The 14,811-nt window shown below is 35.3% G+C and overlaps 1 protein-coding gene across 5 annotated transcripts in view; it reads right to left on the bottom strand.

Moving 5' to 3' along the window:
• MKLN1 (muskelin 1) overlaps nucleotides 1-14,811 on the bottom strand; it is a 337,870-nt gene that overhangs the window by 89,981 nt on the left and 233,078 nt on the right. For 4 of the 5 annotated variants that reach the window (XM_059171881.1, XM_059171880.1, XM_059171879.1 and 1 more), the window contains 2 exons: nucleotides 12,215-12,324; nucleotides 9,799-9,991 (listed from right to left, as the gene is read on the bottom strand). In XM_059171881.1, the coding sequence (XP_059027864.1) occupies nucleotides 9,799-9,991; nucleotides 12,215-12,324 (303 nt within the window). Of the gene's footprint in view, nucleotides 1-9,798; nucleotides 9,995-12,214; nucleotides 12,325-14,811 lie in introns of those variants that run through there. The other variant, XM_059171883.1, reaches the window with a different exon arrangement.

Here is a 14,811-nt window from a genome sequence, read left to right as displayed (position 1 = left end):
TCCTACTTGTAGATATTTTACATGATTCAGCAAAAAAATTTAGGCTCTCTGTTGAAATAATGACATTCTCATCTACAAAAATATGACAACACCCATTCTACTGTTTTGAAAATCTCAAAAACAAATAAAAAGTGAGGCATTTAAACATTCCTGTGAACTAAGTATAAAAATTACTTCCATGCTTTAAGAGGAAGTCAGGCAGTTGCTAGTATTTCTTTCTGACAAACATCTACAGCAGGAAATCAGAAGGATCTGATAAAAGTAAAACTATACAAAAGAAATGAAAGTATCACTTAGGAGAAAGCATGCTAAGACTGATTTGCTAACAATTTTCAAACTATTTAAAGTCTCCAGGCCCAACACCACCTCATTTTTCCCCCTATGATTAAGACTATAATAAACACATTTCATACAGTCCTAACTAGGTACAAGCTGTTCTTGTCTCCAATAGTGAATACCCACTTAAAAAGTACATTAGAAAAAAAAAAAAATGAAACTTACGAAGTTTTTACCAAGAGAGAAAAAAAAATGTTCAAACCTCATCCAAGGTTAAAAAAAAAAAGCATATACAATAGTACTTCAACCCATACCCAAAGTTCTCACTTCTTTCTTCCCCCCCCCCCCCCACCAAAGATTTCATTTATTTATTTGACAGAGAGACAGCAAGAGAGGGTACACAAGCAGGGGGAGTGGGAGAGGGAGAAGCAAGCTTTCCGCCAAGCAGGAAGCCCGATGTGGGACTCTTGATCCTAGGACCCTGGGATCATGACCCATGCCAAAGGCAGATGCCTAATGACTGAGCTAGCCAGGCACCCTCTATCACACATTTCTCATCAACAAATTGATGACAGGGGTGCCTGGGTGGCTCAATTAAGTGTCCAACTCTTGATTTTTGCTCCAGTTATGATCTCAGGGTAGTGAGACAGAGCACCCCTCCCAGGCTCTTGGAGCCTGCTTAACATTCTCTCTCTCCCCCCACCCTGCTCCCATGCATACTCACTCTTTCTCTTTCTCTCTTTAAAAAGGGAGGAGGAGGAGAAATCCTAAAGTATATATGCTTAAGGCAGAAGAAAAATGATCCTAGATACAAGATCGGGGCACCTGGGTGGCTCAGTCAGTTAAGTGTCTGCCTTCTGCTCAGGTCATGATCTCAGAGTCCTGGGATTAAGTCTCATGGCAGGCTCCCTGCTCAGCAGGAAGTCTGCCTGTGCCTCTGCCCCTTCCCCCACCTCATACTCACAAATACAGAGTCTTAAAAAAAAAAAAGATACAAGATCAATGATTCAAATATTACTGAAGAACAAAAAGATCAGTACATATTTGGGTAAAATTACCGAACACTGACTGAATACAGTAATAATAAGACTAGTAATATTTTATAGGGTCTTTGAATGTGGTATCAAAATAAAGAACAATAACTTATGAGTTGGAAAATGATCAGATGGGAGTTGAAAAATCTACTATGTCCTAATACGGGAAAAGTGGAAAAGCACTGATTAATTTTGTTAAATATGCATACTTGCTGTAATTTCTTGACTAATATAGTCTAGATAAACAAAGTATGTTCCTTCCAAACAAAAAGAAAAAACTAAGAAGATTAAAAAGTTTTAAGAGTTAGCAACCAAAAAAAGGGACATGACAAAGTATATACAATAAAATGGTAATGGGGCGCCTGGGTGGCTCAGTGGATTAAAGCCGCTGCCTTCGGCTCAGGTCATGATCTCAGTGTCCTGGGATCGAGCCCTGCATCGGGCCCTCTGCTCAGCGGGGAGCCTGCTTCCCCCTCTGTTTCTGCCTGCCTCTCTACCTACTTGTGATCTCTCTCTGTCAAATAAATAAATAAAATCTTAAATAAATAAATAAAATGGTAATTATTAAATCTATTTATTTACCACCAATTCAATCATGTAAATGAAATAAATGCTCAAATCAAAAGAAGGCAAATTTTTTTGAACTAAATTTATAGGAGACACTTCTTTAAAAAAAAAAAAAGGATACAGAATGGTTGAAAATAAAAGGTAAAAAAAGAAACATTATGCAAATACTTACCAAATGAAAGCTTAATGTAAAACAATTTATACCATGAAGCAAAAACACTACTAAACTCAGCCACAGCAACTTCTTGCTAGACACGTCTCCAAGGGCAGGGGAAACAAAGGCAAAAATGAACTATTGGGACTTCATCAAGATAAAAGGCTTTTGCACAGCAAAGGAAACAGTTGACAAAACCGGAAGACAACTGATAGAATGGAAGAAGATATTTGCAAATGTCTTATCAGATAAAGGGCTAGTATCCAAAATCTACAAACTCAACACACCAAAAAAGATAATCCAATAAAAAAATGGGCAGAAGACATGAACAGACATTCCTCCAAGGAGTACAAATGCCCAACAGACACATGAAAAACAGCTCAGTATCACTCAGCACAATGAGATACCACCTCACACCAGTCAGAATGGCTAAAATTAACAAGTCAGGAAACCAAAAATGTTGGCAAGGATGCAGAGAAAGGGGAACCCTCTTATACTGTTGGTAGGAATGCAAGCTGGTTAAAATGCGAGCCACTCTGAAAAACAGTATGGAGGTTCCTTAAAAAGTTGAAAATAGAGCTACCCTACAACCCAGCAGTTGCACTACTGGGTATTTACTCCAAAGATTTAAAATGTAGTGATCCAAAGGGGCACCTTCACCCCAATGTTTATAGCAGCAATGCCCACAATAGGACAATAGCCAAAGTATGGAAAGAGCCCAACAGATAAGAAGATGTAGTGTGTATGTGTGTGTGTGGATACTACTCAGCCATCAAAAAATTTGAAAACTTGCCATTTGCAACGACAGGAATGAAACTAGAGGATATTATGCAAGTTAAATAAGTTACTCAGAGGGGTGCCTGGGTGGCTCAGTGCGTTAGGGCCTCTGCCTTTGGCTTAGGTCATGATCCCAGGGTCCTGGGATCGAGCTCCACATCAGGCTCTCTGCTCCGCAGGGAGCCTGCTTCCTCCTCTCTCTCTGCCTAGTTGTGATTTCTCTCTGTCAAATAAATAAAATATTAAAAAAAAAATAACTCACTCAGAGAAAGATAATCATCATATGATCTCACTTATATGTGGAATTTAAGAAACAAAACAGAGGATCCTAGGGGAAGAGAGGAAAAAATACAACAAGATGAAATCACAGAGAAAGACAAACCACAAGAGTCTCTTAACTCTAGGAAACAAACTGAGGGTTGTTGGAGGGGAGGGGGCTAACGGGCTGATGGACATTAAGGTGGGCACGTGATATAATGAGCACTGGGTATTATATAAAACACTGACCTCTATTTTTGAAACTAATGTTAATTAATTAAATTTAAAACAAAAAAATTAAAAAACACTACCAGAGATAAAACACATTTCATAAATGAGAAACAAAATTAAAGAATTTAAATTGTGTAAATATCTAGACACATGGCTTCAAAATATATAAAGCAAAATTGCACAAACCCCTAAGAGATGGGCAATTCCAAAATCACAGTGGAAAGAGTTAACATATTTTTCTTAGTACCTGAGAGAATCTGACAGAAAATATCACTATTGGTAAAGAAAACTTGTGGAACATGGTTGGCAAACTGAACCAATTAGGCATATACAGAAAACCACCCCAATAAATAAAGAATTCATACTCTGTCCAAGTATGTATGATATGTTTATAGAAATTAAACAAACTAGACTGTACAGTAAGTCTCATCAAATTTCAAAGAACTAGAATTCTATTGAATATGTAATCTGACCACCATGCATTCATGCTAGAAATAAGTTAACAACAATTAAAAAAAAAAAGAAAAGAAATCTGGAATTTGGATATTTAATTTGGAAATTAAAAACAAAACTACAAAAGAGCCATATTATTTCATAATGAAATTGTTGAACTGGATAAAATGAAAATACTTCATAGCACAACTAGAAAATAAGTAGAGGGGAATTTATATCCTTAAATGTATATATGGGAAAATAACAAGTCTGGAAATTAATATGCCAAGCATCCATCTTAGTTAGTTACAAAAAGACGGCAACTTCCAAAGACAGAAAGAAGACAACTAGAGTAACAAAGACATTACAAATAAAAGAATCAACAAACCAGAAATTAGTTTCCTCAAAAGACCAATAAACTTAATAAATTTCTGGTGACAATGATAGTGATGGGGGTGGGGGGAGAATTCATAAATGAGAAATAGAAGGAGTGAAAAGAGATATTTTAAGAAATCCTGAAAACATTAAACAAGGGGATATTAGGTATATTTTCATGCCCACAAGGTTGAAATTTTAAGTGAAACTGACAAATTGCTCAAAAAAAGGATCTTGTTAAAGACTGAACCAACCAAACAACCCTGAATAGTCTTACAACATTTAAATCAATTGAACTGATAGACAAAAATACTTTCCCCAAGCAATTTCCAAGCACAGATAGCATAATAACAAATTCTACCAAGCATATGAGAAAGAATTCAAATCTTACACATACAGATTATAGAAAGAAAAGGCTAGCTCTTCAACACATCATGTGGGATTAGTGTAAGAAGGATACTAAACCTGAAGACAAAGGTAAGATAAAGAAAAATTACAAGGCCTATCTTATTAATGAAAATACAGTTGGGAGAATTCTAACAAAATGTTAAGTCCACCTAAATCCAAAACAGACAAAAAAAAAAAAAAAAAAAAGAGAGAGAGAAAGATAGATTCATCTGAGAAATGCAAAGTTAAGTATATCTGAATTAGATTCATCTGAGAAATGCAAAGTTAAGTATATCTGAATTTTAACATTAGAAAATCAATCACTATGATTTCACATATTAATAGAATTTAGGAGGAAAAAATGGTATCACAAGAGATAAGAGAAAAAGTGGTAAAATTCAATGCCCATTTATAACATAAACTCTTAGCAAGAGTTTATGTTATAGGTTAGTCGTATAGGTTACTATTAGGTTACTCGTAACCTAATACAGGATCTCCAAAATCCCAGATCAAACAACATACTTCACAATGAAATGCTGAAAGCATCTGTTTTGAGATCATGAACTATATAGGGATATCCACTATCATTATGTCATCTCACCCTTGTACTAAATATCCTGGCCAAAAGATTAAGCACAAAAGAAAATAAGGCATAGGGCTGGTCATTATGCATGTGTATGGTAAACTGAACAGAAATGAAAAACACAGCACAATTTGTGCTACACAGCTAGCAGTGTTTAAGTCACCAACTAGACCTAACACTTACTGCCCACCTGCTTGTACTCCCTAAACTTTGTCTTATATTTTTCCGTAAGCTATTCTTTTCTGTTTAGCTCTTAATTGAGGTAAATGAAACCGGAAAGCACCCTTGAGGTGATGGAGACTGCCCTGACAAGATCTCCCGCAGGCCCAGACCACCCAAACCTCTTGAGCTAAACCCTGAACCTACACCTGCACAGGAGCATGGAGTGACATCTGGTATGAACAACAACTACCTTTACCTCATTATAATACTAAAATCTCCAACCAAGGAGGAGCCTCAGCTTCATTCACATACATACAATGTATGTGTAGGCATGTTTCCCTAAGGCATGTGTGTGATCTTATGCTAGCATCTACATATGACAAGGAATCCCAACCTAAATATTCATCCTAACCCTAAACAAAAGGAACCCATTCACTCTCTCTCAGGGAGTCACAGCTCTGAAAGCCATTTCCTGTGATCTCCTTTGCTGCAAATAAAAGTTTTCTTTGTGTAACAACTCAACCTGGTGCAGTTTCTGACTCACCAAGGAGTGAACTCATGTTGGCTCAGTTACAGTTCAAGGGTAACTCTTTAGCACCAAAAGCTTTGTTAGTTAAGAAGGATCTCAAATTAATGGCCTCAGCTTTCATTTTTAAGAAACTAGAAAAAGAAGAGCATATTAAAACTGAATTATGTAGAAAAAAGGAAATAATAAAGGTAGAAATCAATGAAATGGGAGAAAAAGAAACAGAAAGACAAAGAAACCATCACCAATTTCAAGAATAAGATACGACATAAAGATGTCATAAAGATATAAACAACTTTATGCCAATAAATTCACCAATTTCGATGAAATGGGAATATTCCTTACAAGACACAAACTACCAATGCTCAATCAGAAGATATACAGAATATGAACAGCCCTGTTGCCATTAACAATATTAAATATGCAGTTAAAAACATTGCCACAAAGATAACTCCAACAAGACTTGAGATCTCACTTAAAAAACGAAGAATGTTGAGAGGGAAACAGGCCTGCCACATAACTAACCACCACCTCGTAAGCCATGGAGTGAGAAGAAATTTTAAAAGAGATGAAAGAGAGAAAGGGAGAGAGGAGGAGGGAAAGTGAGAAGGAGATAAAGACCTCCAGTTGAAACTTTAGGACCACTTTATTAAACTTTATCCCTTCTTTATCTCACAAAAGCAAACTGTAATTTAACGAGGAAATAAGATAAACATTGCATAGGAAAGCTAGGTTCTCTTTGACTATTTCCTGTTCCTAGGTGATTACTTCTGTCCATCATCATTGGATTCTACTTCTTCCTCAGGAACTGTTAGGGAGAAAGTAGCAATAATTGGTCCAGGGGTACTGGACCTGCAATGAAATTAACTATAAATGTAGGGGATTTTCTAACAAATAGTAAGTCTATTAGAAACACTTTCTCTCAAATATCTCAAATACTCATATTTAAAGAACATACTAAGATACACTAAACGTAAGCTCTTGTTTCCTCCATTTTAAGATGCTTTTGATTCCCTAGGCTTTGCTATTTAGCAAACAGGAACTTCTTGCCCTTCTCTGCTATGTTTTTAGTGGAGCAGAAGCCAAAAAACTCTGCAGTGTTTACTTCCTTATTTGTCCAACAAATCATCATCAGTGAAGTCAGCAGCAAACTGAACAACCCTGGAAGGAATGTTTATTAACTAAACACTGTTCCAAGCCATTTGAGGAGTACAAAAAAATATGTCTTAGTTCTAACTCAGGAAGAATAACTACCAATTTTCCCTCAAACTTGAGCCCTTCCTAGAGCTAGAAAGTTAAGCCCCTATGGTATCAAAGCTGCACACAATCTTAACAGTTTCTCTTAAAATGAGTATATTGATAAAGACACAGTTTTTAAATTTAACTGTTTCCAGCTTAGTGAGAGCATAGAGCTGCCAGAGGTTTTTGTTGTTCTCACTGAGATCTACCTTAACAAAATATTACACGCCTTAGGATAAAGATTTGAAGCAAAACTAACAAATACTTGTGACTTCTTCATCTTTAGGTGAAAAAAATATAGCATTCATTCTTAGAAATGGCATACATAGATTTATACTTTCATTGGTGGTATTTTAATGGCTTGGGAAGATATTAATAATCATATATATTGTATTTATTTATACTCCAAAGTCTACTCTATTTCAAACATAATAATCATTTATTTGCAAGTATCATTACCAATTAAATAAGCAGTAACAATGTACAAGGCTGAGAAGCAGGTTTGTTATTACAAAGCAATGGAGCCAGAAGCAATTCGTTTTAAGTTAACTTAAAATTTATAAACTCAAGGAAGGGAGCACTGGTTCCATTTTCTTCAGTTGTAAAATATCCAACCCATCTGATAAATGAGCACATAATAATAATGGATGATAACAGAGATAAGATTAAAATACATGAAAGCAGAGATTGGAGAAAGTCTATTGTCCTTTCTTCCTAGTAAAAAAAAAAAAAATGATCAAACTCCATTCCACAAGTTTTATACTGAGCGCTAAGCTGTTTTCACTCACAACGCTTCTAATACCAAATGTGTGGGGTTTTTTTCTCACACCAGCTATTTTTCCAATTTTCTGACACCAACTGGGATCCAACAATTCAATTCTGACACTATCTACCTGAAGTTACCGTCAGATCCCTGTAAATTAAAGGGTTCAATCCCACGAGACAATCCTCACTTCACATGCCAACCCCGACTCCCAGGCCTATACTTCTTATTTATTACCTACAAATCTGGGGTTCCCACAGCTCCCCCTCAGGTTTAGCAACTCATCAGAGTGAGTGGGGTGGTGGTGTGTGTATGTGTGTGGGTGTGTTTTCTACCTCTTTAGGCACCTCAATGTTTAGGGCCTTTTTCTTTTCTCTTTTGAGTCTCTATTACCTAGGCATAACTGATTAAAACACTGGTCACCGGTGATCGGACTCAATCTCTGACCCCTCTCCCTTCCCTGGTTGGGTGGTGGAGCTGAAAGTTTCAGCCCTCTACACACAGGGTTTGATCTTTCTGGAAATCTGAAGCGATCTAGGGCTCTCAGCCACCTCTCATCTCAGCATACAAAAAAACACTCTTGTCCCTCCACCAAATTCCAAGAGTTTTAAGAGACAAAGACCAAGTATTTATTCAAGAACAATTTTTTGAAGATTTTTATTCATTTTTTTAGAGAGAGGGAGAAAGAGCAAGCACACATGAGCAAGGGTTCCCCACTGAGCAGGGAGCCCAAAGTGGGACTTGATCCCAGGATCCTGGGATCCTGACCTAAGGCAAAGGCAGACACTTAACCAACTGAGCCACCCAGCCACCCTATTAAAAAAGATTTTTTAAATTTATTTTTAATTTTTATTTTATTTTTTTTAAGATTTATTCATTTATTTATTTATTTGACAGAGAGAGAGATCACAAGTAGGCAGAGAGGCAGGCAGAGAGAGAGGGGGAAGCAGGCTCCCTGCTGAGCAGAGAGCCCGATGCAGGGCTTGATCTCAGAACCCTGAGATCATGACCTGAGCCGAAGGCAGCGCCTTAACCCACCCACCCAGGTGCCCCTAAAAAAGATTTTTTAAAGGATTTGAGAGAGTACACACCCACACACATACCCATACACCATGTGACTGGGGCAAGGGGCAGAAAGAGAGGAAGAGAATCTTAAGCAAATTCCCTGCTGAGCAGGGAGTCCAAAGCCAGACTCAATCTCAAGACCCTGAAATCATGACCTGAGCTGAAACCAAGAGCTAGATGCTTAACTGGCTGAGCCACCCACGTGCCCCTATATATTTTTTTCTATTATACCACAGCACCTATTCTGTTGTTTGTCACTGGCAGAGATTATTTTTTTTAAAGAATACCATTCTATAAAATAAGAACAGACACTTTAAAAATAACAAAACATACCAGACCATACCAGACCTTAAATATTCAAATAGATGTCATCCTCCAAAATAATTATCTTTGGAGATTATATCATGTTCTAATATTTACATTTTTTTCAAAACCAGATTATAAACCATTCAAGAAAATTAGCAATTATGTAGCATCCATATCGCACAGATGTTTCCAGTACAAATACCCTCATTCATTATAACTTTCTATTAATAACATTTTTAACATATCCAACTACCCATTATGCCAAATTATGCCCTTAAAAATGGTAATTTTCTATCAATAAAAATACATAAAGGAATAGGCCTCCAAAATGGAAGGCAACATTTAAAGCCTTTTTGTAACATTGCTTAGTGCTAGTCAATGTTAGCGTTCATAGATGCAAATGCGTGCTTCCGTGGTTTCCCAAGATGGTAATTTAGATTTAGATATGTGAGTTCAAATATGTTTCTTTTTTTTAAAGTATCATTATGGACCTATCTTACATAAAAGAAGCACATAATTCAACAAGCTAACAATCTTTATAGAGTAAAAATGGGGAAAAAGTAAACTAATAATTGGCATAAGATTATATTATTTTCAAAAAACTGTTTCTGTATACATTTGAAATCACCTTAAAAAAACAAAGTTTACATGTTTATAACATACCATTTACAGCTTTTTCAATCAATTCTTCACAAGCATCAAAATCACCCTTTAACACCAGCTTATCATGTAGATCTGTTAACATGGGATGTTCTAGGGCAATCTTCGTTTTTTTTTGTAGCGATTCAAAAGCCTCTGTATAGTTGTGTTGTCTGAAGTGTTTTAGACAAAGGCGAATAGCTTCCTGTTCACGGTACTACTGGAACACAAGAGAAAGTATGAAAAGAAGAGATTTGCTTAGTTATTACTGTAGGCAACAGGAGACAACTAACCTAAAGTGAGCATTTACTATGTACTAAGCATTATACTATTCATTATTATTATTATTCATTATACTATTCATTATACTATTTGTTATTATTTCCACTTTGAAAGGCAAAGATGAAGCTTAGTCAACTCTAATTACTTGCCAAAAGTCACGAAAGTATATAGCAGAAAGATATAAAAGACATGAAGATATACAGATATACATATCTATATACCCAGAGGAATTAGTTCATGAAGATGGAAGATATAAAAAGATGAAACCAAACCTAATTCTAGAGCCTGAACTTAAAAAAAAAAAAAGGGGCAGAGTAACTTTATCAAAGACCACTTAACATTGCAAAGATTGTAACTTCCATGGCATTTACTCATCAGATTACAATGTTGGTACTGAATGCACAGAAACCATTAAATAACATACATAAGTTATATTATGCTTTTTATTCTTGGTTCTTAGTTGAAGTTACTATATGAAAAGCAAATATTATCAAGTGTTTTATGTATTTCAAAAACCACAGAGTTTATGCCTCAAAATGATCAGAAGACAACTACCTAAATTTTGTATTTTTTTCTAAGCCTGGGCTACCTCATCTCTTATATGGCTATAAAGCAAAAATCTCAATTAACTAAAATCCAAAAAGAAGAATGTTCAATGTACTAACTCTCCCCTATTAGGATGAATGCCAAAAATGCGAGCTTAGATAAAAACTTAAGTTTTCTATCAGGTTGCATATAGATATACAATAGGAGAAAATTTATGAAATAATAGTATTTCAACACTTTGAAAAAAAGATTGAAACTCAAAGAGGTGAAGACTTTAATTGCTAGAGGTTCATAATAAATGCAGTGAACTTAAAAAGTGAGTAAGACTGAACAATTTTATGTTCTCAAATATAATCTCTCCACACTGTTGCAACTTCCTACAATATCAAGAGATTGGTGTGAGTATAGTAAAATACACACACACACATATCATAGGCTAAAGGGAAAACTGTACTCAAGTATCAGAGAAATTTAATCATTATTTTTTAAAAGAACCAACAGAATTTAGAAGATGCTAAGTATATACAACTATGTGCATAACACTGTAAAGGTAATTTTTAACATGTAAAAATATCATCTCTACCCTGAAAGATCTTACAGTATTACAGGAAATCCAAGAATATATGAAAAATACAGAAAATACTAAAATTCAGCCTCTATTTTAAGTTGAATATAATCAAATGCCAAAAACAAATTAGTCAGAGTTCCTCAATTAAACTAACCAGAAAAGAGCTGAAATTCCATATGAAAAACCTTAGAATTTACAGTGTTTCCCAATCTCCTATGAGTAGATCAGTTCACCCCTACTCACAAATAAAAGTAACAGGAAGTAGTGAAGAGAGTGAAGCTTTATCTCCTTGACAAGAAAGAGTGAGCCCCCCATTTAAAAAAAAAAAAAAAAAAAGCTATGAGAGTCACAAGCAAAAAACAAAGCACAAAAGGTATGCAAAAACCCCACAAGACCTACTTCTCAATAACTTAAACTGACATTTTCCAAGCTGTATCTACAGTATAAAATGATCTATGAACAAAATTGTTAAATATAATTTTTATACTTCCTATAAGCATAAGATCATAATACTTACAGAAGCTATTTCAAATTATTTAAAGGAAAAGCAAATATTCCTATTTTACTCAACAAACACAATCGAGTAATGTGTTATAAAAGCAGTCCCCACTAAAAACTATGTTTAAAAATTTCTATCAATATAGGTTGAAAACAAAATTCAGGATCAGAAAGGTTTAATAATATATATAAATGGCAGACTCTGGAACTAGACTGCCTGAGTTTATATGCTAGCTTAGGCACTTTACAATTAATTGTGAACTGTGGGGACTTGAGCAAGATACTCAAACTCTCCATGCTCTATTTCATCATCTATAAAAGAGGGATAATAATTGTACCTATCTCACAGAATGGTAATGATTAAATAAGTTATAAAGACTGCTTAGCAGCTGGCAGAATATAAATAATAAATATTAGTTGATTAATCATTATAGTTATTATTATTCTCAGTATTTTAAATTTTTCTAAATGAAGACAAAGCTTGACACATTTCTCCCCTTATAGACATCAGAAACATAAAATCAGGATTTTAAAATACAGTCCTACCTTGCTATACCAGTTGAGACAGGGTTGTACTACGTCGGGATCATCAATGCCACTAAGTTCAACATACCAGATGCTAAAGTTAAAGCTGGGTCCCCAGGATAAGAGTGGAACTTTGTGAAGAAAGAGAGAGAGAGAGAGAGAAAGAAAGAAAGAAAGAGGAAAAAATTAACATAGTTCAAATAAAACCTTAGCAGATTAAAATCACTACTCATGCCCATTTAAATTCATTCAACAAATTTTCAGAACATTTTTCTTTTAAAGGCTAACACTGTATTATTAGGTGCTGGGGCTACAGTAAAAAAAGAAAATATGATCCATGCCATCAAGCGGTTTAATTTAATTAATTAATTTATTTATTAAAAAAGATTTTACTTATTTGACAGAGAGAGACACAGTAAGAGAGGGAACATAGGCAGGCAGAGTGGGAGAGGGAGAAGCAGGCCTCCTGACCAGCAGGGAGCCTTAGGCTCAATCCCAGGACCCTGGGATCATGTCCTGAGCCAAAGGCAGATGCTTAACAATTGAGCCACAGGGTTTACTTTACAAAAACACTACAAAATAAATTCAAAGCGCTCATTTACCTACCCCTCTTAAAACAGGACCAGAGCTAGATTATTTAGCAGTCAAACTTTATCAAACCCACAAGAAACAAATTATTACTATATAAATTAAACTGTATCAGAGCACAAAAGATTAAAGTTCAATTCTTAACAAGTGGCATAACCCCGAAAACAAAATCAGAAGAAAAATAATTTAAGGCTGATCTCAGTTATAAGTATATATTCAAAAAATTTTTTTAACTTGCAAAAAAATTCTACAAGGTTTTTACTATAATCAAATATAGAGTCCATTCCAGGAATGGAAGGATGATTCAATAATAGAAGCCATATTAGTGTAATTCACCATGTTAACCAAGTAAAAGAAAATGTGTCTGATAACCTCAACTTGTGTTTACAATAAATTAATAAAATTTATTTTCTACTCATTAGAAAAAAAAAAAACCCTCTTGGGGTGCCTGGGTGGTTCAGTGGGTTAAGCCTCTGACTTCGGCTGGAATCATGATCTCAGGGTCCTGGGATCAAGTCCTGAGTCGGGCTCTCTGCTCTACAGGGAGCCTGCTTCCCCCCTCTGTCTGCTTGCCTCTCTGCCTACTTGTGATATCTCTCTGCCAAATAAATAAATAAAATCTTAAAAAAAAAAAAAAAAAAGAAAGAAATAGAAGACAAAAGAAAACTACCTTACCTAAAATTTTTGTTAAATATCAAAGACCTCAAAAATTAAACCTAATCAAGAAACAGTAAGTATTGCAGCTCAAGTCCGTAACAGGACAAAGAATCCCAATTATCTCTTTTATTCAACACTATATGGAAGATCTTAGCCAATGCAATATGAAGGAAATAAAAAACCAAATTAAGAAAAAACAGTGAACATGATATAGCTATCTTCATAAGAAATTCAAGAGATTCAACTGAAAAACTTAAGATTGTATTCAAGGTAAACATGAAAATCAGTCTTCCCTTTTCTTGTAACAACCAACTAGAAAATTTAATGAAAAGTCCCCTTTAAAATGGTCACAAGAGGACGCGAAGTGGCTTGGTTGGTTAAGCGACTGTCTGCCGCTCAGGGCTCAAGTCCTGATTGGGGATAGTGCAATCAAGTTCCGCATCGGCTCTCCCTGCTCTGTGTAGAGTCTGCTTCTCCCTCTCCCTCTGCCTGTCACTCCCCCTGCTTGGGCTCTCTTTCTTTCTCTGTCAAATAAATAAATAAAATCTTTAAAATAAAATAAAATGGCCCTCTCCCTCTGTCCCTGCTTGTATTCCCTCTCTCACTGTCTCTCTGTCAAATAAATAAAATAAAATCTTTAAAAAAATAAAATAGTCACAAGAGCTTACAACATCTCAGAATAAACTTTAATACAAGCAGAATCTATTGAAGATAACAGAAAATGTTACTTAAGAACTGAATAAATGAAAGGCCTTACAATATTCTTAAATGGGAAAACTCAATGTTGTAAACATGCCAGTTCTCCTCAAATTAATTGTAAATTTAATGGAATCTCAATAAAAGTCTCAGTGGTATATATCCAATTTTTTCTTTTTTATAAAAAGCAATGGTGAGTAAAACTTCTAGCATCTTAGTAGTACCATGAAAATGTATCAGTATTTCTTTTTTTTTCTTAAGACTTTATTTGTTTTTTTTTGACAGAGAGCGTAAATAGGCAGAGCGGCAGACAGAAGGAGACGGAGAACCAGACTCCCCACCTAGCAGGGAGCCTGATGCAGGACTTGATCCCAGGACCCTGGGATCATGACCTGAGCTGAAGGCAGCTGCTTCATCTACTGAGCCACCCAGGCACCCTAGTATTTCTTAATACAGTAAAGATTAAGTTGTATTCCTTGCCATCATATACTTGGAGTTTTAAAAAGGGGGGGGGGCAATTCATTTAAGAATGTCCTTAATGATGCAATAAAAATTTTAATAAATCCTAATCATTAGGTACACATCTTTTTAACATTCTGTGTGACACAGTGGGAAGTACACATAAAGTACTTTTGCTACATACCAAAGCATAATGGTTATCTCAAGGAAAAGAATCT

This window comes from Mustela lutreola, chromosome 4 (assembly GCF_030435805.1).
Source record: "Mustela lutreola isolate mMusLut2 chromosome 4, mMusLut2.pri, whole genome shotgun sequence".
In the NCBI taxonomy this organism is placed as follows: Eukaryota; Metazoa; Chordata; class Mammalia; order Carnivora; family Mustelidae; genus Mustela; species Mustela lutreola.
This window is presented reverse-complemented; position numbering and strand designations above follow the sequence as displayed.